Source organism: Podarcis erhardii (assembly GCF_964252035.2).
Source record: "Podarcis erhardii genome assembly, chromosome: 6".
Lineage (NCBI taxonomy): Eukaryota > Metazoa > Chordata > Lepidosauria > Squamata > Lacertidae > Podarcis > Podarcis erhardii.
Genome location: NC_138510.1, coordinates 39,654,293 through 39,678,300, shown reverse-complemented (window position 1 = coordinate 39,678,300; position 24,008 = coordinate 39,654,293). Strand labels below are relative to the sequence as shown.

Here is a 24,008-nt window from a genome sequence, read left to right as displayed (position 1 = left end):
CCTCTGCTGCATATTCTTACTTATTACTGTCACCTAGGGTCACCCCATGTGGAGTTGCTCCTTGACAACACTGAGACCTCCAGGCACTCCTGGTGCAGGTCAGGTGAAAAGCTTAGGCAAGGAACCCTGGCTCAGTTTCTGAGACATTAAAGGCAACATGAAAAAGTAATTAATAAAAAAATGAGAAAGTCACATGGGGTCTTGGTGTGTCGTACTACAATGAGAATTCCCTGCTCTTTACTGCCTGAAACTCTGTCCTCAGATTTTTCAGAACAAAGACTCTTTACAGAAGTCTCTCTGAACATACAGCAAATTTCTAAGACTCACTGGTCTAGCACAAGTTTTGTGTTAGTGCAGCATCACTAAACTTGACATTACATAGGAACTGAGGTGCTACAGAAGATAAATCAACAGATAACTTTAATAGAAGATAGAATAGTCAGATACAACTGACATGTTTTTTGCCCTCTGTTACTTGCCTTCCTGGTGCCCCTAAGCAGGAAACTGGCCCATAGCATCAACTGTAGCCAGGAGGCTAACATTTCAGTTTTGCTACCATAACTATGACTGAATGATGCTCCTCCTCCATGGCTTCCTCTTAGCCAGTTGTGTTATCCTTTGCTACTCTTGTAGCTACTGCCACTTTGCTCCAGACTTGCCCACTTTAAAATCTTACACTTATGGCAGAGGTTCCGCCCTCCTTGCTTGTGCTTGATCAATACAAAAGCAAATAGAGTCATCCACATAACATGTTAGTTTTCTCAGAAGTCATTGGGAAAGAGGAACAACAGCAGAAAGCTGGGATATCAAACATTCTAATGGAGACACCAGATTTTCCAGGGCAAAACCAGAATGGTACAGCAAAGGTTTTTGCAAGAGGTCTTTAAGCACATGGTATTGTATAATACCATGACTGACTCTGGGGTTGCAGCGTGCATCTCGCTTTATTGGCCGAGGGAGCCGGCATATAGCTTCCGGGTCATGTGGCTAGCATGACTAAGCCACTTCTGGCGAACCAGAGCAGCACACGGAAATGCCGTTTACTTTCCCGCTGGAAAGTATTTATCTACTTGCACTTTGACGTGCTTTTGAACTGCTAAGTTGGCAGGAGCAGGGACCAAGCAACGGGAGCTCACCCCGTCATGTTCATTCAAACCGCTGACCTTCTGATCGGCAAGTCCTAGGCTCTGTGGTTTAACCCACAGCTCCACCCGCGTCCCTGTATGGTATTGTATAAACACCAACAATTGGGAAACACTTGCCTGCGAGCGCACCAATTGGAGAACAGCCTTTACCAAAGGTGTCATGGCTTTGAAGACACTCAAACGTAGGACACAAGGGAGAAACGTGCTAAGAGGAAGGCACACTTGGCAAATCCACACCGTGATCAACTCCCACCCGGAAACCAATGTCCCCACTGTGTGGATCCAGAATTGGCCTCCATGGTCACTTACAGACTCATTTTTAAAACCGTGTTTATGAAAGACAAATCTTACTTGGCTACAAGTTATTGCCAAAGAAGAAGACTGTTCAAAGGTTAAGTCTGGTGGGTGAACTTGGGAGCATTCACTTTTCCAGCCCCCATGCCCTTCATATTAGCACACCTGGGCTATTGCATTCTTGAACCACAGCCTTTCCAAAAAAGGTAACAACATCTACAAACCACCTTCTCTCTTCACTTTTACCTGCGCAGGAGAAGCTTGGGATGATTCTTGTTCTCCAGGTTCTTCTCAATCAGATCAGAGAGCAACTGCTTCAGGACATCAGTGGCATATTCTAGCTTTCCCTGAAGTCCTGTCATGATGAGGGAAGCCACATTGCCACGGTCACGCATGGAGAAACTTCGCTGCATCTCCAGGGTACGGATAAATGTCAGCAGAAAGACCTTGTTATTGATCAGGTGGGCAAATAGCTTCAAGGCCTTTTCAACATTCTGCTGTCCATTCCCTTGCACCTGTAAAATGGGAAGTGTGTCTTCAGGGATCAGTTTAAAGAGCAATGCCTCCTATTTCCAGCCTGGCTTCAACTTTCCAAAAGCTCAGAGTGTAGCCCTACAAAGTCCATCCATCCATCCATCCATCAATATAAGTTTATTGTTCTAGCCAAAGGCCATGACAAACCTGCAGCAACAGTACCAATGCAGACCATACATGAATAATATGAGCCATCACCCATGAAAAAGTTATCAGAGACACCAACAAACTCAAATCCAGCTTGATTTTAAATTAAACTTCTGAATCAGCACAACAATTTACAGTGATTTTATCTAACTCCTTTTTCCTGCTTTTTTTTTGGGGGGGGTAGCCAATGCATACAGGGCCACTCTGTGTGTTACAAATATATTATTGTCACTCAGAAGAAACTGAACTATTTCTGCTGGGGTGTACCTGTTTGCTTGTGTGAGCAAAGGTTTCAGAAAGTGATCTCTTGTCTCTCTATATATGGGGCGAGCTAGCAGATAAAGTGTGATGTCCCCCACCTAAGGTTGACCACAAAGCTGGTCTGCGTACAGGACCTTATTGCTAAGAAGTACATTATATTGTCTGTGCACTTAGGTTAAAAGCCCACTAAGTGGCACGTGAATTGTGCATCGGTTGCACAAAAGTGACACTCCCACTGGCAAATTAATTACTAATTTAGGCAACTGCTTTATTGTGAAATGGCAGTAAAACAACAAAAAACATTCAGGCTTTCCCACTAGTCCTGTTTGTAAGTAATTCATTATGAGTCAAAATGATAAAGCACTGAGCATAATTCTTCTCCAAAGTTTTCAGTGACTTATGTGTTCAAGTTGCTCACGTTATGTAACTAAGCAGCTGTGTAATTGGCAGCACATTCATCACTACTATAGCTTTTTTGGGAAATGGTAAATAAAAGAAGTAGCTAGCATCAATATTTGCTTGCTATTTTGTGATATAAATAGAGAAAGCAAGGCACGACTGATTACTTAAACACCCATTTCCACAGGTGCAATACCAGTGGCTCGGCTAATTGCCCCAAAGTGTGTGAGACAGGAAGGTTGGGGGGTAAAACTCGTCTTTATCTGACTGCAAGTTATTTCAATTTATAATATACATTAAACATCTTGAAAAAAATCAAATCATATAGGTTGAAAGAGGTCCTGCCATTCACGTCATATAACCCTCCCATATGTAGACCAATGTTTTAGAGCAATAAATAATTAAAAAGTGCATGAATGGGTTAAGCTTTAGTTAGGCTTAATTTGCAATCAATCAAATTTAGCTTTGTTCATGACCTTTTCATACTAGTCTATAACTGCTGTCTTACTAGGGACAAAGAGATTTGCATACAAGCTGATTAGGCTTAGTAGTAAAATAAGAAGTGTTGTACAAGCCTGTCAGAACCCATGAGACTTGTACTACAGCACATTTTTGCCATTGGGCTTGGTCAATTTTCTTTTTATTGTAAAAACACACTTGAAAAATAAAACCTAGTGTATATTTCTTTCACTTAACTTAGGTCTGATCCTCCAAGCCCAGGTCTTCAAAATACTACCACTTGAGCTACGAACAGTAGCTACCAGGCTTGTTTTAATTAGAGCCCCAGAGAAGGACTTCGTATATTGATCAATAAGTTAAACAGCTATCGGCAGGGTACTGCAGAAGTATAGTAGGACAGCAAAGCTGTTAATCTACCCTATATGCAGACATTGAATTTTCTCTGCCATCATGTGTAACCTTTTTGCAAACTGGGGGTAGGAAGAGGCAGGCTGAGGAGCTCCTTACATTCTACAGCAGAATCTTGACTGACAAGGCAAAGGGGACATGGAAATGTCTGTACAGGATCCAGCAGCAGGAAAAATGAAATGCAAACAGCTTCACAGGACTACTGAGGCATGGGCATTTCCATGTTATTACTCTCACAAAGGCAGCATATGCGACTAATGCACAGAAATGCAACTGATGGCAATGCTCCTTCTTTTATTTTTCCATGGTCAAATGCCAGCAGCAGCATTTTCATACTGAATAATGGGTTCCATCTGCTCCTGCACTTGCTTTATCTATATAAAAAGTAACTCAAAATTGGGATGGCTGGCAACACAATTTTTCAGCGGACAAAGCCCAAGGTCCAAGAGCTCTGCCAGGCGGAGGAAGAGATGTAGAAAATTTGAGAAGTTGTTGGGTTTTGTTCTTTGCAAAACAGGAGAGTTGTTTTCCTTGGGGCACAAGCAGAGTGTAATTTTCCCCAGACACCCCCACTCTCTGGTTTTCTTTCAACAAACAGAGAATTCAAGAAACCTTTAAACAGCTGCTGGTCATGGGGCTTAAGCAACTGGGGGTGCGGGGAATAGTAGGACTGCAGCCACACAGAGGAAATCAAGAGGAAGCAAACTGCGTGTAAACTACACAAAACACAAGCCTTTTGTTACAGTGAACTTGAGTGTTCAATGTGCTTAGCCCAGCACTTCTAATAAGATTCAGCGTGGGAGGCAGAAAGGTGCTTTCACAGCTGTGTAGGTTTCAATCTAGCTTCCTAGTGGGAACCTGGGAAGCAACAACGCTTGCTACCTGATAAAACAGAGAGACAGGGAGAATGTGCTGCTATTCCATTACCTCTAGTTCACGCAGGACAGGGTGGTCCTCTATGCCAGGGAAGAGGACCCTCATTGCATATGTGCGATAGTCAAGGTACGGGATCCCTGAGCGGTCCAGGTCGCTGGTTAACTCGTTGATGTCTGTCTGCAGCTCTGCAAAAGCTATTAGAGAAAGGGAGGGAGAAAGACAAGACAATCAGAAGTGAGCACTGGAAATGCAGGCTGCAGTACAAGCAATCAAGGACTGCAAATGAGCCAGCTCAGGGAAGCTCGTTTACTCTAGACCTCTCTGTGTCACTCAGACATGCCCTCAAGCTGGGAGCCACTTCCCCAGCATGAGAGAGAGAGAAAGAGAAGCACAATGCAAAGAACAGATGCTGAGAACAAAACAGACTTGCTAATTTGTATGCTGTTCACACCTTGTATGTAAGCACTGAAAATGCCTTGAAAGGCACTAGATAAAAATAAAGATCCTATTTTTAAATCACTGTACTGTGCAGCTTCTCTTTCACAGTCACTCACTCACTCTATCCACACCTCACCCTAAATGTTTTTGGGTTTTTTTTGCTGTGGCTAGCACATGGATTCCTTCCCCATGCTCTGCAGCTTAAATGGCATTAGCCAGGGCCCAGGAAGAAAACAATGCTTTCAAGTGGGGGTAGAGAACTGCAGGTGTAAAGGACTGCAACAGGCTTCATGCAATGGGCTTTTGATGTGCATAGGGAAAGAGCACAAAAACTAAATGCTGGCGGCAGTGCAACATGTTTCATGGCAGTGTGCATGTACAATATATCCAGTCCTTCCTCCCCTTTTCAAGGAGGAAGGACTGCAGAAACATTCTGCGCATATGGCAGCATCACCTGTCATGCCTCCAACACATTAAGTGTTGGCATGGCGGCACTGTGCGAATGTGGATGCTCTCCTAAGACACATACACACAGGAGAAGCTTGTTCTGGTGAATGTAAACTGGCCCTAAGATGCAAACATAATTGCATACTTGTTTGTAAAAAATACCAGTGCTGATTAGGGGGTGTTTCTTTGTTCTCGTTAAACTCTTCTATGGTAAAAGACAGCAGACTTCCCTGCTGAACAAGTTAAGGTCTAGATACCCAGAACTTGCCCACCCACACTTGGCTATTGTCGTCCATTGTAGACTTTTGGTCAGTGCAGAGTGGCTCAAGACAGCTTGCTCTTGCTTGATGAGATAAGCTTACATTCCAATTAGTTTCTATAAACCTGCTTGGGAAACTACACTGGGTTTGTCTTGCTTGTGGAAACCTGGATGAGAAGCTAGATGACATGGTAAAATATGAAGATGTGGGGTGATTGCAATAATGAGTTTTCAAATCTCCAAGATCTCAGAAATGTTTTAGAGGACCTTTAGGTCCTGTGCAATCCTAAACCATTTCCCTCAGAAGCATGGCCCATTGAGTTCAATGGGACTTATTCCCAGGTAAGTGGGTATAGGATTTCAACCCTATCGACTTATCTGAGAAAATTTACTGGTGCTTCCTTTTATGGGACTGACATTTATATGGCAACTCTGTAAAAATCGCTCTATTGCTCACCCATGACTACTGCTGAGAAGAGTTAGTTTTTGATCTGCAACAGCACTGTCTGAAAATAAATGTCTTGATTCTTAATTAGACTTCAGTCTAACAAGAGTGTTCTGCTTCTTTGTCCTTTTAGCTTTGAAATGTGTTTCATTTGAAAAAGAAAACATCCCAAACCAACAAATTGCACATTTCAAACAGTCACCTTTGAGTGCTACATTCCCAGAGTTATATGTACCCTGCTGAGTAACCACAATAAGTCTCTTCATGCATACATGAATCTGCTGCTCACCTGAAAGAGTCATAATGAACACTTGTAATGGCTCAAACTATTTTTTAAAAAAGTCTCTACAGTGAATGTTTGAAAAAAGTTTGGTTCCCCCCCAAAGCACCTTCCACCAATGTCTCGCCTGCTTTGCCCAAGACAGGGTGGCAGAAGAACAGGGAAGTGATGGCACTCACTGGCTTGCCTTTGAACTGTTCACAACCATGGCTCAGAAATGAACTCCTGGGCTCTCAAAAGCTCACTTCAAAGGATAAATGGGCTTTTAGTACCCCCAAAAGTGTTCAAATCCTTTTCTGGCTGAGACCAATAACCAGATCATAGAAGGCCCCCGCCCTGTCCGCAAAGCAACCTCCCCAACTTTCCAAATGTAATCTCAGAGTCCCTTAAAAGGACTACAAATCCCAAGATGGCACCACTATGGAAGCCCTGATGCATCGTGGAGCCTATAATAGAATCAAAGAATCATAAAATTTTAGAGTTGGAAGGGACCCTGGGATCATCTATTCCAATCTCATGCAATGCAGGAATAGGCAGCAGTCCCATACAGTGGTGCCCCGCAAGACGAATGCCTCGCAAGACGGAAAACCCGCTAGACGAAAGGGTTTTCTGTTTTGGAGGTACTTCGCAAAACGAATTTCCTATGGGCTTGCTTTGCAAGACGAAAATGTCTTGCGAGTTCCTGCGGGGTTCCCCCCCCCTTTTTCTAAGCCGCTAAGCCGCTTATCTGCTTATCCAATAAGCCGATAAGCCGCTAAAAGCCGCTAATAGCGCTAATCCGCTAAGCCGTCAATGGGCTTGCTTCGCAAGACGAAAAAACCGCTAGACGAAGAGACTCGCGGAACGGATTAATTTCGTCTTGCGAGGCACCACTGTACAGAGATTGAACCTGCAACTTTGGTGTTATCAGCACCACACTCTAACTGAGCTATCCTGGCTGTATTGGTTTGAGAAGAGGACCCATCTCTCTTGCCATTCAGAACATTACAACATGGAATGTGTTCATCTCTATTTCCCAATGAAAAATATTTAAACAGTATTTAAAGAGAAAGTTGTCTTCTTCTTCGTCTTCTTTAAAAAAAATCTCAATGTTTGCTTTGGGGTGAAGCAGAAATACTAGATAGGAAATGATTATTTTTTTTTTATTGTGCAAAATACGGGCAAGAAACTCCACATCTACTTCCAGACTTTGGCCTTTCCCCCTCCACTGGGTGGCCTGCGCTCCTATTCAGTGTAAAAATGTGTGAATTCACTCACTAACTCTGTCAGTCACCGAGGGCTGTAAATTATTTTTCTGCCTGGTTCTAACTCACTCCATGTAACACTTGGATCATTGCAAGGTTTCTGGCTTTCCTAACATCCACATAAAATGCCTTCAGGAAAGGGTCAGCAGACAGCAAGGCCTAATGACCTGCCACCAACAAACTCTGTACATGTTGCTTAAATAGGATCAAGGGCTAATCCTGTTCTCCACACGTTAGTCAGGCAATGGATGTCTCTGTATCCAATACACTCGTTACTGTCTTCCCTCACATACAGACTTCACGGGAGAGCTCTGAGCCTCTCCGTCTGCAAAAGAGGGCATTTTATGAGTGGGTGTGTTTAAGAGAGATTGACCAAATGTTTATTTGACAGCTGTACGTGAGCTTAGGCCCTGTTAAATTCACACCAGATCAAAGGCAACAGGGTAAGCAGGAGGCAGTTACCACGGAAACAAGACTTGGTACTGTTCAGTACTGGAGATGTATTCAGTCAACAGGGAAAAGTTATGTTAGGCAAAACAGATGTGCCAAGAAATATGTGTGTATATATGAAAATGACAAAGTTTTGTGTGAAATGGCTCATCCTAGTGTCTGCAGGGTTTTTCCATCCTGATTTGATGAATGTTTTTGGAAATAAGCCCCCACAGTGTTCAGTGGACCTTGATCCAAGGTAAGTGTGTGGAGAATGCAGACCTAATGTGTGATTATGGCAGTCTATCATCTTCTATAACAATGTTGTTACAGTTACAGATAGGTAGCCGTGTTGGTCTGCCATAGTCAAAACAAAACAAATTCCTTCCAGTAGCACCTTAAAGACCAACTAAGTCAGTTCTTGGTATGAGCTTTCGTGTGCATGCACACTTCTTCAGAATGTTGTTACAGAATGTTGTTTCTTCAGAATGTTGTTTCTTCAGAATGTTGTTACAGCCATGATTATGATCCTCAGACACTTATTTTGGAGTAAAGTCTGTATATAGTGCAAGGGTAGGAAAAAGTGAATGATTCTTTTGTCTGAGTCTGTCTAATCCTAACACATAGTGGATTGATAAGATTATGAGTACATTGCTATGTGTTTCCTTGTGGTCTTGTCTCTCTCTCTGTGTTCATCAGTTGAGCAGTCCTTGTTCCAAGAAAGCTCAATTTAAACAAAGTTATGTTGTGGGCTGGTGGAATTTTTAGCACTGTGGAATTATGGGGACAGGTTTTTTCTCAGCCCTGGCCATTTCAGACACTGGTGCTTTGCTGCATTTGTGTCCCTTCAATTGAAGCTTGAATGTCATGTGTATTGGCAAAATGATACCCTTTCCTCGAAGATTTATACAGTTTACAAAGGTTAAATTAGCCTTGGGAGCCAGTAACACCAAGGCAGGAAGTATGCTATGGCAATAACTCTTACCAAGGGGACAAAAGATAATATAAGATTAATGTCCATGGCTTTTTGTCAATGACGTATGTAGCTGATAATGGGAAATAAGTTAAAGTTTGACACTTGCAGCGACTCTCCACTCCTACCTACCGTGCACACACAGGTAGGAATGGAGAGTTGCTGCAAGTGTCAGACCTCAACTTATTTCCCATTATCAGCTACATATGTCATTGACAAAAAACTGCTAATATTGTGTCCAGTAAACCATACCGTGCATGGTTTCATCCGATTCTGTGGGATCAGTTCCAGTGATTGAGACCTGAGGATATGGATAAGATGCTTCTGGTTGTCCATCCCACTGCTTGCCCTTTTGACCCTTGCCCATCCTGGCTTGTTCATACAAGTTTGTGGGGTGCTGACTGGCAGTTCAGCTGCAGGCACTTATGGAGGAAACAAATTATCTGGACCCATTCTAGTCTGGGTTCAGGTCTGGGTTTGGCACAGAATCATCCTGGTGGTTGTAACAGATGACCTCCTTCAAGGGACAGGTAGGGGAGTGCAACCCTACTGCTACTATTGGATCTCAGTAGCTTTTGATACCATCAACCCATGGTATCTTCATGGACCATCTCTGGGGGTAGGGAGCCAGAGGCACCATTTACAGTGGTTCTGCTCTTATCTGCATGGCCACTACCAGAGACTAGCATTGATAGACCACATATTGTGCACTGCTTTTCCCCAATGCTATTTAACATCTATATGAAGTCATTGGGAGGATATATGGGGCACTATGAAACTCATCTCTACTTTTCTATTAAATATGAGTCAGAAGAAGCCATGCATAAGCTGAACTAGCACCTGGATGTACTGGTGGAATGGATAAGGAAGAGTAGACTGAAGATGGAACGTGCTAAGAAGGAGCATTGTGGGTAAGTTGTTCCCAGGTCTGAGGACTGGGGAGTCTGGCTGTTCTAGATGGGACTGCACTCCTTCTGAAAGAACAGATACACAGTTTAGGGGTTCACTTGGAACCATATTTGTCCATGGACTCCCAGGTGTCCTCTGTGGCAAAGAATGCCCATCCACAGCCAGAGCTGGTGCATCAACTGAGCCATTTTTGGATTTCAGTTATTTGACCCCATGACATGTATTAATAAAGCAAATTTTAAGACTCTGTACATACAAAGCCAGAAATCATTCTGAACCAGGTTACCTGGGAAATTGTTTTCCCCTTCATTGCTCAGTAAGGACAATTAAGATTAACAAATGGAACCCAGTTACGGTAGTTTTGCCATAGGCTGGTGATTATTGGCTTGTGGTAACATGTCTCAGTTCTTGGTTCCTATGTTCTACCTGGTTTTCTGTCCAGCCAAGACAGGCTCAAGCTGCTGCTGGCCAGGCAAGTTGATACCATCAGTTTGAGACCATGAAACAGATGCCTTAGTCATTTGTTAATGGACTTCACATATTATCAATAACCTGAGGAGAAGGGATCTAGATCAAGAATATATAGCTTTCAATAGTCTTCTGGAACTGATCTCCATGATGCACTTTCCTTCATTCACAAATTATGTCACTGTCAGTGCAACAAGGGAAACTTATTTTCACTGATAAGGAACTTCTCTGGATCCCTCTGATGCCTCTGTCAAACTATGCTAGGCAGTGCTGCGAATATACTTTTTGTGAAAGACACATGCACAAGCCCTTGCTTAAGTAGACCTTTTCTCATGTGTCATTAGACATTACCAGATTAGTGGAGGAGAATACCTGGGGTAGTACTACTGACCTTCTTTGCATTCAAGGGCCACCCGAGATTCTAGGTTGTCCATCTGCATCTGTAGCCTCTTGAGGGTTAGGTCGTTTTCACGAGATTTGCGCTTGTAGGCAATGAGGACAATAATGACGATGATGAGAAGAAGGCTGCCTCCTGCTGCAATGCTGACAATAGCTGGCAAGGTCAGGAGGCTGTCCGAGATCACATTCACTGAGCCAGGGGAGAAGATGATGCCACCTACATGCACCTAGTCAAGCAAAAGACATTGGACATAGTCATCAAACTTTATTGCAGTGCTCTCAAGTAGAGTGGTCTAGGGAGAAGATACCTAGGGAGGTCATGCCAACTGTTGTGCAAAGCATCAAACAGCTTCAACAACCTGCTTCTGAGGAAGACCTCAGGGCTGACCTTGCCTGTCCCACCACCACCACTCCTGGCAGAGAAGCAGTGCCTGCATTGGTGCCAATTTCAGGAGAGAGCTCACCAAAATCACATAGGAACTTGTGGACCATGCAACATCTTACTTGAAATCAGTGGTGATGCCAGCACAACTTCTCTGCTGGTGGTTCAGGCAGCAGAAGCAGTGGCAGGACGGCACCTCCCATTTCAACTTGAGCATCAAAACAGGGTGGGCCACCCCCAGAAAGACCCTGAGAATTTCTATTACAGGCTCTAAATGTGTCTCTCTGCTTATCTGCATAGGAGCTGATCTATGGAAAGAAACTTCTATTTTTGCTCCAGTAGTCATCTTCGCAGGATTTTTCTTTAGATATGTGTGTCATCAAGGACTAGTACCTGACAGTGGTCCCCTGCCCATGTCAGACCTGCTCTGGGAATAATTCCCAAAGAGCCAACTATGCCTTCAGAGGGCACATAGTCTAAAGTTTGGTCTGCCAAATCACAGACACCGCTTGCATGGTCTTGTCTATCTACACAGAGAAAGGGCACATCCTACTTGAAACACAGAAAAGGCTTCAAGTTGCGATAAATGCGTCATCCCGGCACTATCTCTGGCTTTGTTCTGATTATCTGATGGCTCCATTTGACTTTCATTTCACAAGCTTTCAGCTTCCTTTTGTAAACCATGGACATTAGAGACAGAATGACAATTTCATTGACCAAGAAGTTTAAAGAGGAAGTAGGAAAGAAGAGAGGAAAAACAAAAGAGATGGAATGGCGGGGGCCTAGGGTAAACCATGGGATTGTGGCAGAATAAACAGATAGACAGTTAAGGATGGACTAAGTTTTGCAGAACATGCCATGGCCTCTGATAACTGCAGATACTAATGGGAATGGGCTATGTTACAGTGCTATTTCAACAGGGAGCTGTTATGACTTGGCACCAGAGAGTATAAGACACAAAGCAGATAAGGTTTTACTAGATCACAGCAAAATAAACTTGGAAGATCGTTAGGCAGGATTGATTAAAGGACCAACTTCTTTTGGGGATTTGAAATGTAAGCATACCAGCTTCACTGGTTTGTCCTCCAAATACAATAAATAAGAGTCCCAAGAGAAGCTTGCCTTATTCAATAAACACACCTTTCCCCTGCATTTCAGTTCAATCCTTTTCAGTGGGTAAACCTGAGAAAATTATCTGGAACCAAAGCATCATGCAAGCACTGCCAAAACTCTTCAGAGGTTGCCTGTTTGATCATTAACTGTATTATATTATACACCAGTGGCAGTATTTTGAATGGGGCATTATCATACAACTGTAATTTCCCTTGTGCTCCCTGGCTCATTCATTTTAGGTGAAAAGATTACTGTAGCTTAAAAATGAGGTAACACACTAGCACTTTGCTACCATTTGTGTCTAGCTACCATTTGTGAGACTAGCTGGAAGAAAAACATCTACTTCTAATCCTATCACTTTGTTTCAAGAAACCAGTTACTAAAACAAGTGTGTAAAAATTCTCATAGAATTATGCATCACTTTTTCATCTGAGTGGAGCAAAATTGCAAACAACAATTAGTTTGTGTCCACACTATTGTCCTTGTACCATTTTTAAAATGGTTATTTGTTTGCCATCATTGTGCCTTATTTGTTATGGGATGTATCTGGCGCAGACGTGCCCTTAGAGCATAAAGCTGAATAAATGGTTTTCATCAATAAACCTGACAGACAAGCTAATCCTGTCTTCAGCTATAGCTTATGCTAGCATGAGCTGAGATGAGGGGTTTGCTTCCCACTGTGTTGGGAGCCCAACACACCCACTTACATGTTTTGCTGTCTGCAAAACCTCTTGCCGCAATAAAGCTAGCTAGGCTCAAAAGTGTTACGGCACTTTTTATTTTTCAACAGCTATGGGGTTTCAGACTTATCAGGTAGAAGGTCAGAGCTAAATCTGATTTATCCATCGCTGCTATATATTACCATGCAAAATTCACACTGATCCAGAGTGTGCTTGTGTAATGTGTGTGTGGCTAAAAAAAAAAAAAAAAAAAAAAAAAAAAGGTTCTACAAATACAGAACCTCCTGTCTACATAGGAAGAACCCTACTGGATCAATCAACAGATCCATCTAGTCCAGCACCCTATTCCCACAATGGCCAACCAGAAGGCTATAATGGCAGGACCAGAGCGCAACAGGACTCTTCCCACTGGTTATTCCCAGTATGCAGAGTCACACTGTTCCCAGCAGTGCAATAGAACACAGCCATCATGGTGATTAGTCATTGATATCCCTTTCGTCCACAGTCTATTCCCTGCAGCAATAACTTCCACAAGGTGTTATATATTTACATGTATAAGTTAAAATGTTTTATTGCAGTGTGTTATCAAATTCATTCATTTATTTAGAAAAATATCCATGTCATCCTTCAATAAAATTCATAGGAGTATTCAAAGACATACATCTGGATTTCCTGTATCTCTGAAAAATCTGGGACATTCACATCAAAGGATTGCGCCCTATCTCAGCTCCATGTCAAAAGCCAGAACAGTAGATGGAGCAGAAAGGGATACTACTTCCAAATCATCACTAAGAGGGGAAAATCAAAATCAGAAGATGGGTAGACAAAAGTATTCTTCTTGGACCTCACCATAACTTTGTGTTGCCCTGTGAGATTTGGCGGTTCACACAACAGCTGGGTCTCAGAGACGGTGACAGCACAAGGAGTCTCTCCAATCAGAACAGTGTAATTCAGCTTTGCTCCACCAGTGGCAGGGGGACACAGATTTTTACCCTGTGGGAAATAAGTGAGAGAGGGTTCTATGAAGATCCTAGTAAATGCCTGGCTTCTTCTTGATCAGCTTTTCAGCACAAAATCAACAATTATGACATATTGTGTGCTGTGTACTTTTAAGGATATGCTGTAACAAATTCCGTGTATAATTATTTTCCAATAGCTATTAGTGATAATGGTATATGTTTCTATAATCAACTGCACAATTTAATGAGAGCTAACTCCTAGTATGGAAAGGTACATGATGAAAGTGTGTGTCTGCTGCATTTAAGCTTGAACCTTCCTCCACCTCCCAAAATTCAGGGTGGCATCCAACAGCATCCTTGTGCAAACTAAATAGTTCTTCTGCTTGCCGAAGTCTTTGATCTAGTGGAGGCCAACATCAAAGTGTTGTTGGGTGGTGCAGGGGGAATCATCAAATATTGTCTGCTTTCCTCTTCCATTAGTGGAGACCTCTGTTGGACATTACAATTTTAGATGCACAATTAAAAAATCCAATGTGTGCACCTAAAAATGTAAAGTGTTAAGTGGTCCTAATGCAATAAATACATAGGGAGATTTGTCAAATGAGAGCAAGATTTGAAATGTGGTGTTCCAATGAGTTTGGGTTTGTGCTCTTATCAGGGCTATGTTCATCATCTTACCTTCAAGATTATGGGTGAGCCTGGCTTCTGATCCAGCACCCCAGTGGCACTCAGAAGTTCAAAGGTAGGGTTTGGGTAGTAGATAAACTTGGTGTCATTGTAAATCAGCAAGGACTGAACATTGTTAAAGATGAATCCAAACTCATCAGGTCGCTCAACAGTATCCAAACCGGGTCGGTACTCCAGAGTGAGGGAGGGAGCCAGGCAAGTTAGGGTGGTTGAATTCACAACTTTGCATACCTGGAAGCAGATTACCAAGGATTTTATGCTTTGAATAAAATCTTTTTGTCTTTGGGAAGTGCCCAAATATTTCATGTATCTCTATTGATGTCACTGGAGTTGGACACAAACAAAACATCAGAACTTGTTCCACTCCATGTGCTACTTGCACCAACTGTCTACAGACAAGACTCAATTTGGTGTGTTTGTCTGACTCTGTACATGAAAGAGGAGCATTTTCTCTTCTGCATTTGTTCACTAGGAGATTTTTTAAAATGTCCTTGCAAGTCACAGATAACTAATAGAGATATATGACACTGGGAGATTTGGCATAGCTGTAGTGTGCTGGAAATAATGGGATATGCTACCTAAGTACAAAAATAAATACAGGGACTCATGAAGATATTTTCTCTCTGAATTTGCAGACTACAAGAAACAGCTCACAAGCTATCTTCCATGTTTTAACATCACACTAATCTGACTATAGATTTCGCTTTTACAAGCATGTGTAACCACAGGCATTGAGTATAAAAGTGGTTTCCACAACACATATCTGGTTCACATCTCTCTCTTCCCTATTTTACTATGCAGAAAGATTTAACGATATAGCACTATATCAATGTAGTTCTCATTGCACAAAGTTAGAAACCCCTGCCCCAAGAGTTTCAAAATTAAAATTTGTGTAATTCACTGACTGCAGTGAAGGTTTGTAAAAGTGTGGGACTCTTTTCTATTTCACATGCTGATTAATCCTCAAGAAAGAGAAACAAACAAAAGGAAAACAAAAATAAACCAAAATTCTTTAAATTATTGGTATTTATGGGAAAACTCCAGATTCCAAAACTCATTGTCCCCCTCCCTAATTCTTACATAAAGAAAAATTCAGAGAAGCCTGGGGCAATATCAAGGAACTTTGATAAGTGTACTGAACATACAATAAAAGCTGCACCAAACTAACAATTTGTTAATCAAAAACTGGGCATCTATTCAGGTTCAGGTTCATTTTAACAGATGGTTAGAGAAGAATACCAGAAAGAAATGTGAAGAAATCTTGAGTCGTTGAATCAAACCTGTTTGGAATATTATTTATTCATCACCTGCTCACATTATAATATCATAGCAGTGTATAGAAAACTAAAGATAAGTATAAAACTTGCAGCAAAAGTAATAGAGTTTAAATAACAAATAACACTAGAAGATGAGCAGTGGAAAATCATTAAGAATTTCATTCAGTATAGTCTTGGGTAAATAAAAAAGTACTGAGTATGCATGTAAAAGAAAGGAGTAGAATCAAAAAGAGGAAAGGTGGAAGCCAAAACCTGGCTGTTGCCAGGCATTCTTAAAGCAGGAGCCCTGCCACATGTACCAACTGGGCAGAAGGAGGCTAGGCAGCCTGGAGCTGGTGCAGCAATCCAGCCCTTATCAGGCCCACTGCCATTGGGTCAGCTTGAGATCCAGTGGACCCTGGGGCAGGTCAGCCCAGCCTCTGACTGCCTCATTTCTGGTCTTTTCACTAAATCTTGCTAGCTGGACCACATTTGTGTCAATGGAGTGTGGGTGGAGGCCACCAGAGGTGGGCTGATGGGCACATTTGCCCAATACTCCCTTCTAACCTGGTGAAAAGGAGGTTTGGGTTGTACCCTCAATTGTTGGAGCAGCCTTATCACAATAGTAATGAATTGCACATTAAAGGGGCCACAACACCGAAAGACCTGCTACTGGTGGATGTAAGGCAAATGATATTTCTCCTTAGGTTCTCTAACATGGAATGTAGCAAATGTATCACAAGCTCAGATCTGCATGTTATACTCTCCCTTTGTCCTCAGCCAATCACTAGGCCAGCAGACAGCACTTGAAACTGAAAACAGTAGCAAAATGTAAGTTCTGAACCAGACCTCTACCCCCTGCTCCATATACACACACTATTTCCATGCTGTGCTATTGTCTGCCACATATGCCTTTCAGCTAAACTTGTAATTAATGTCTGGTTCTGGTGACAAATCTAAGCAATTTCCCCAGGCCAGCTGTATAGAACAATCAGTGGGTCACAAGGGATTTGAGGTAAAATGAAGGTTATGTCCCACTGGTAAAAAGTTGGCAGTCCAGTTCCCTTTTCCCCCTGGGAAGCAGAGCGTGGCTACTACAACTGAAAGGTGCTTATACCTTTCTAAGCATGATTCAAGGTAGGCTTACATCTTTGGTGTTTTTTTAAAAAACTAATGGTGCGTTAAAGCACACGTGCCTCAGACCTGTAGACTCATCTAATCCAATAGTCTTCTTTCTTTCTTTCTTTCTTTCTTTCTTTCTTTCTTTCTTTCTTTCTTTCTTTCTTTCTTGATCACTCATAGCTGAGTAAGATTGTCTTACATAAACATGGTTTTAATCCAGACAGGGGAAAAGGGAGGCAGACTATGTTTAGGGCACCTTTTCTAGCCCCTCCCTCCTCCTTTTCGGGAAGAGCAGAGTGGATCCTAAAAAGGGCCACTCAGTCATGGATACAGCTGCCGAGCTGCTCAACTGCCTCATTCCTTGAGTCAGAACAACTGAATCTACCCACCCATGTGCCAGTTCTTGACTAGGGGCTTCCAGATTTGTTGATCCTGCCCCTGTTACCATTTGCCAATCGCCATGGGACTTTTGGGGTTTGGGATGGGTTTTTGGAAGACGCCGGGGTGTGAATTTGCTTTATGTGTGTAGATCAGTGCATGCTGACCAATGCACAGTCTTCACAGTAGGGCTCTGTTCTGATAGCATGAGTAGTCACGACGAACCAGTAGATTCCTATCTGTTGCAGCCTTCATCCACCTTCACAGCCATTGTAACATACTGTTTGTTATCATCCGCCTGTTCTGCCATTGAGGACTTCTTGGATCATTCTTTGTCTAGCTCCTTCCCTTTGACCTTACCACCTTGGGTGACCCTGCTGGGAGTATAATATTCCCGACGGCTTCGCTCATAAGGGTCATGTTGTTTAGTCGTTTAGTCGTGTCTGACTCTTCGTGACCCCATGGACCAGAGCACGCCAGGCACTCCTGTCTTCCACTGCCTCCCACAGTTTGGTCAAACTCAGGCTGGTAGCTTCGAGAACACTGTCCAACCATCTCATCCTCTGTCGTCCCCTTCTCCTTGTGCCCTCCATCTTTCCCAACATCAGGGTCTTTTCCAGGGAGTCTTCTCTTCTCATGAGGTGGCCAAAGTATTGGAGCCTCAGCTTCAGGATCTGTCCTTCCAGTGAGCACTCAGGGCTGATTTCCTTAAGAATGGATACGTTTGATCTTCTTGCAGTCCATGGGACTCTCAAGAGTCTCCTCCAGCACCATAATTCAAAAGCATCAATTCTTCGGCGATCAGTCATAGGAACATGCAAACCCACTCACTACGACAAGGTGATGATCCAGCGAGTGAGAATCCAACAGTAATGGCAGAGCCAGGTCTACAAATGAGAGCTTTGCCATGAGGAATCCACAACAGCCACATCTTTGTCTGGGATGCAAACCTTTTCCTATGCTGGCTTCCACTGAAGCCATCATGTCAATCTGCCTGAAGAGCTCCAGAGCAGTGAGAAAGCATGTGGCAGTAATACTTGGAACCCACCTGCATGTATTGTATGCAGCTGGAATGCTGAAAAGACAAGAGCATTCCAAGTCACCCCCTAGCTCCTAACCTTTAATTGTATCTAAAAATAGTGTTATGAGTTGCAGGGCAGGGGTAGGTTGTATGCCTGAGCCCCGTTCCAATTCCTGAATCCAGAACAGATTCAGTTCCTTGAATAGCCAGGCTAGCTTCCTGGTGAGGTAATGGCCCTCTAAGTATGGGTCATTAAGGTAACAAAGGAAGTGGCTCTGTGTCAGACAGCAAATGGATGGGCCTCCCTCAACTCACTGGTAGTTAGAAAGAGAAAGGACAGAGTTGTGTGTGTGTGTGTGTGTGTGTGTGTGTGTACGTAAGGTAAAAGCTACAAGCAAGGTTGCAGATTAGGCAGCTTGGAGACAGAACCATCTCTGATTTCTACTGGAATCCAAGGCTGTGGCCATAGAAGAAACAAAAACCCCTTCCATCATAGGCCTGGGTTGTATATGTGTGTAAACAAACGATATATCATAAAGACACCACAGTCTCTAATGCTCTTCATTCCACAGAAACTGAACCCTAGGTAAGCGTCTGGAAGTTTAGGCCATCTGATATATATATATATATATACACAATCAATTAAATATTTGTATATCATTTTGCTGAAATTATACAACAATGGGGAAAGACAGGGGGAGAAGGAAAGGTAGTTGGACCAAGGAACATGCCCATTCCACTTTCCTGTTCAGCTTCAGAAGTATCCCTATTGAGCACTTTTTCTGACCCTTGATAACATCCCTAATGAGAACAAATGAGAAGGAAGAAGAAAGCTCTGCCAGCAAACATCAGACCATTTCAGAGTATTGCTCTATAGCTACCATTTAGAATCGTACGAATCTCAGCAGCAACACTGCGCTCACTTAAGTGCACTTAAATTTCATTTATATTAATGGATTTGAGAGCAAATAACTGTAAGCACAACTGCAGTCATCAGTTTTACCATTTCAAGTCTTGACATTTGTGGGGAACTGCCTCAGCAGTGCGTTTTAAAAGGTAAGTAATCAAAAGCTACATTTTCACAGATTTATGTGGTTTTCCTACCTGAAAAATGGCAGGCATCATAAAAGCACACAGCTCATCAGCACAGTATCCCACCAATACGTATCTACATGCCCTTCATCAATGTGACATCTTGCATAGACTTCCTCATGACCTCAATAGTCAATATCCAATCCTGTATGAGGATCTTTTTATCGGCTGTGAACTCTGAGTACTGCCGGTAACATGCACACAGACAAAGTCATGTTGCCATTCAGCTGTTTTATTGAAGAACAGCTCCTGAAAGTCACTTAAAGGCATCAGTAAATTTGCTTTCTTTATGGTGTTCTAAGCTCCTTGCAAAACAACAATATTCAAAAACATAAAACATCCTGCAGCACCACAATTCATTGAGGTATAAGATGTGTGCATTTGACATATCATTAATGAATTTCTGATGCTGGCCAATGCTGAAACAGTTGTACACAGTCTTCAGATATTAGTCTTGAGATGGGAACATCTGAGGGACCCAAACAAGTATTTAATTGTGAAAATTGAATGGCTGTGCATCTAAACCAAAGTGTGTTCACTGTTCCAAGTTTCACACCAACTTGTACCAGTCCTCAATAAAAAATCTGAACAGTCATAAATCACAAGGATTCAAAGGGAACAAAATCTTAAAGCCAGATTAAAAACAGTTAACATGGTTGAGGCCAGACTGAGGCCAGACTATTGCAGTCCAGGTAGGGTTGCAGGGAGCAATGGTTTAGGTTTATCAATACTCAAGGCAACACTGATTGTGCTTTTTTATTTCTCTGAGTACTAGAGTAAGTCTAAGAGAAAGGTGAATCTAGATGAAAACATAATGACCCAAATCTCTTGTGATCTTTTGTTGCCATTTTGTATTTTTATGTTGTGATCTTCAGATGAAGGGGGGGGGGGTTATACAAATTTTATAAATAAATAAATATGGTAAAAATGCATTGGTGACATGGCCCTATAGACACTGGCACAGAACAGAAGCAGGGCAGGGAAAAGCTCATTATCAACTGAAGGAAAGGAAGAATATATATTTAAAAGTTCCCTGATATGGAAACATGTTACCTGAACATAAATACACAGGAACGTTCCTTATATTAACTCTGGCCATTGATCCATCTGCTTCAGAATTGTCTATGCCAGGGCGGGGGGAGGCAGGGGGTAGCCTGTGGCTCTTCAGATGTTGTTGGGACTCCAATTCCCATCAGCCCCAGCCAGAATGGCCAACAGTCAGGGCTGATGGGCACTATAATCCAACATCCAAAGGGCACCATGTTGGCTACCGTAAGTTCACACTGTTATTGGCTCTTCCAGCTCGAGTTTTTCCCAGTTCCTCCTGGAGATGTCAGGGATTGAAACGGAGCTGAGTGTATGCCAAGCATGTCTGCTACTGAGTGAGCTCTGCCCCTTTCTTCTATGAATTCTGATTACCCTGGCAGCTGTTGCAATATCTGAATTACAGAGTCAAGGGAGATCACAATTTACATTCTATACCCAAAGATAAAATGGATTACAACCCTATTTATTGGCTTTAAGTATTCATGGTGGTTTATAAAGTGAGGGACAAATGGTCTGAAAGGCCATATAGAGCTAATAAAAAGAGAGAGAAGGAAAGGAAAGGAAATAATAATAATAATAATAATAATAATAATAATTTATTATTTATACCCCGCCCATCTGGCTGGGCCTCCCCAGCCACTCTGGGCGGCTTCCATAGAAAGCAAAAATACAATAAAATATCACACGTTAAAAACTTCCCTGAACAGGGCTGCCTTCAGATGTCTTCTGAATGTCAGGTAGTTGCTTATCACTTTGACATCTGCCGAGAAGGCCCTCTGCCTGGTTCCCTGTAGCTTTACTTCTCGCAATGAGGGAACCGCCAGAAGGCCCTCGGCGCTGGACCTCAGCGTCCGGGCAGAATGATGGGGGTGGAGACGCTCCTTCAGGTATACTGGACCGAGGCCGTTTAGGGCTTTAAAGGTCAGCACCAACACTTTGAATTGTGCTCGGAAACGTACTGGGAGCCAATGTAGGTCTTTCAAGACCGGTGTTATATGGTCTCGGCGGCCGCCCCCAGTCACCAGTCTAGCTGCCGCATTCTGGATTGGTTGTAGTTTCCGAATCACCTTCAAAGGTAGCCCCACGTAGAGTGCATTGCAGTAGTCCAAGCGGGAGATAACCAGAGCATGCACCACTCTGGCAAGACAGTCCGCAGGCAGATAGGGTCTCAGCCTACGTACCAGATGGAGCTGGTAAACAGCTGCCCTGGATACAGATTTGACCTGTGCCTCCATGGACAGCTGTGAGTCTAAAATGACTCCCAGGCTGCGCACCTGGTCCTTCAGGGGCACAGTTACCCCATTCAGGACCAGGGAATCCTCCACACCTGCCCGCCTCCTGTCCCCCCAAAACAGCACTTCTGTCTTGTCAGGATTCAACCTCAATCTGTTAGCCGCCATCCATCCTCCAACCGCCTCCAGACACTCACACAGGACCTTCACCGCCTTCACTGGTTCTGATTTAAAAGAGAGGTAAAGCTGGGTATCATCCGCATACTGATGAACACCCAGCCGAAACCTCCTGATGATCTCTCCCAGCGGCTGCATGTAAATGTTGAAAAGCATGGGGGAGAGGACAGAACCCTGAGGCACCCCACAAGTGAGAGCCCAGGGGTCTGAACACTCATCCCCCCCCACCACTCTCTGAACACGGCCCAGGAGGAAGGAGCGGAACCACTGTATGACAGTGCCCCTAGCTCCCAGCCCCTCAAGATGGTCCAGAAGGATGTTATGGTCGATGGTATCAAACGCCGCTGAGAGACCCAGCAGAACTAGGAAACAGTTCTCACCTTTGTCCCTAGCCCGCCGAAGATCATCAACCAGTGCGACCAAGGCAGTTTCAGTCCCATGATGAGGCCTGAATCCCGACTGGAAGGGATCCAAGTGGTCCGCTTCTTCCAGGCGTGCCTGGAGTTGTTCGGCCACTGCTCGCTCAATCACCTTGCCCAAGAATGGAAGATTTGAAACTGGGCGATAGTTGGCCATCGTGGCCACATCTAAAGATGGTTTTTTAAGAAGCGGTTTAATAACCACCTCTTTCAGCGGGTCTGGGAAGGCTCCCTCACGGAGGGAAGCATTCACCACCCCACGAAGCCCATCGCCCAGTCCTTCCCGGCTAGCTTTTATAAGCCAGGATGGGCAAGGATCCAGGAGACAGGTGGTTGGCTTCACTCGTCCAAGCAGCCTGCCCACATCCTCGGAGGTAACAGATTGGAATTGATCCCACTCAACTTGACTAGACAGAACTCTAGCACTCTCCCGCCCCGGCCCTGCTCCCACGGTGGAGTCTACTTCTTCCCGAATCTGAGCGATTTTATCTGCAAAAAACTTTGCAAAATCATTGCAGGAGAACATGTGGCCCGTACTGGGCCCCAATGTTGCAGGTGGCTCCACTAAATTGTGAACCACCTGAAAAAGTCTCCTGCTGCTGTTTTCTGCAGATGCAATAGAGGCGGTGAAGAAATTCTTCTTCGCCGTCGCTATCGCCACTTGGTAGGCTCGACGTTGAGCTCTAACCTGTGTCCGGTCAGATTCGGAATGAGTTATCCGCCACTGGCGCTCTAGCCGTCTCATCGATTGTTTCATTGCCCTCAGATCCGTGGAAAACCACGGGGCTGTCTGGGCTCCATGCAATCGGAGAGGGCGCTTCGGAGCCAAACAGTCAATAGCCCTGGTTAACTCCACATTCCAGCGGGCCACCAGGGAATCGGCTGAAAGGCCATCAACATGGGATAAAGCATCCCCTACCACTCTCTGGAAACCATTTGGATCCATTAAGTGGCGGGGGCGGACCATCCGAATTGGTCCCACCTCCCTGCAGAGGGGATGGGTCGCAGAGAAGTCCAGTTGCACCAGGAAGTGATCTGACCATGGCACTTCTTTCGTTTCGCTTTTACTTAGTGTCAGATCACCAACATCCATAGAGGTAAACACCAGGTCCAAGGCATGTCCACGACTATGGGTTGGGCCAGACTTATTCAGGGACAGCCCCATGGAGGCCATGCTTTCCACGAAGTCCCGAGCGGCCCCTTGTAAGGTCGTGTCGGCATGGATATTAAAATCCCCTAGGACGACCAAACTAGGTGTCTCCAGGAGAACATCCGCCACGACCTGAAGCAGCTCGGACAGGGAATCCTTGGTGCAGTGGGGAGGTCGGTACACCAAAAGGAATCCTGTACTGCCCCTATTGCTCAACTTCCAGAACATGCACTCGGAAAACTGGGTCTTCCCAATAGGACGCCTGGTGCAAACTAATGACTTCCTAAAAAATCACTGCAACCCCCCCTCCCCCCCCACATGACCTGGGTTGCTGTGCGTAAGAGAAACCCGGTGGACAAGCAGCAGCAAGGACAGGCCCATCTGCTTCATCCAACCAAGTCTCTGTTACACATGCCAGGTCAAGCCCTCCATCCATGATCAAGTCATGGATGGCAGTGGTCTTATGAATCATTGACCTG

General features: G+C 43.8%; 1 protein-coding gene across 2 annotated transcripts in view; it reads right to left on the bottom strand.

Annotated features, from left to right (window-relative positions):
- The window catches only part of PLXNA2 (plexin A2), a 418,876-nt gene that overhangs the window by 52,495 nt on the left and 342,373 nt on the right, over positions 1-24,008 (bottom strand). For both annotated transcript variants that reach the window (XM_081864876.1, XM_081864877.1), the window contains exons 18-22: positions 14,627-14,866; positions 13,839-13,982; positions 10,807-11,041; positions 4,575-4,717; positions 1,686-1,954 (exon numbers count right to left, since the gene is read on the bottom strand). In XM_081864876.1, coding sequence (XP_081721002.1) covers positions 1,686-1,954; positions 4,575-4,717; positions 10,807-11,041; positions 13,839-13,982; positions 14,627-14,866 — 1,031 coding nt within the window. The remainder of the gene's footprint in view (positions 1-1,685; positions 1,955-4,574; positions 4,718-10,806; positions 11,042-13,838; positions 13,983-14,626; positions 14,867-24,008) is intronic.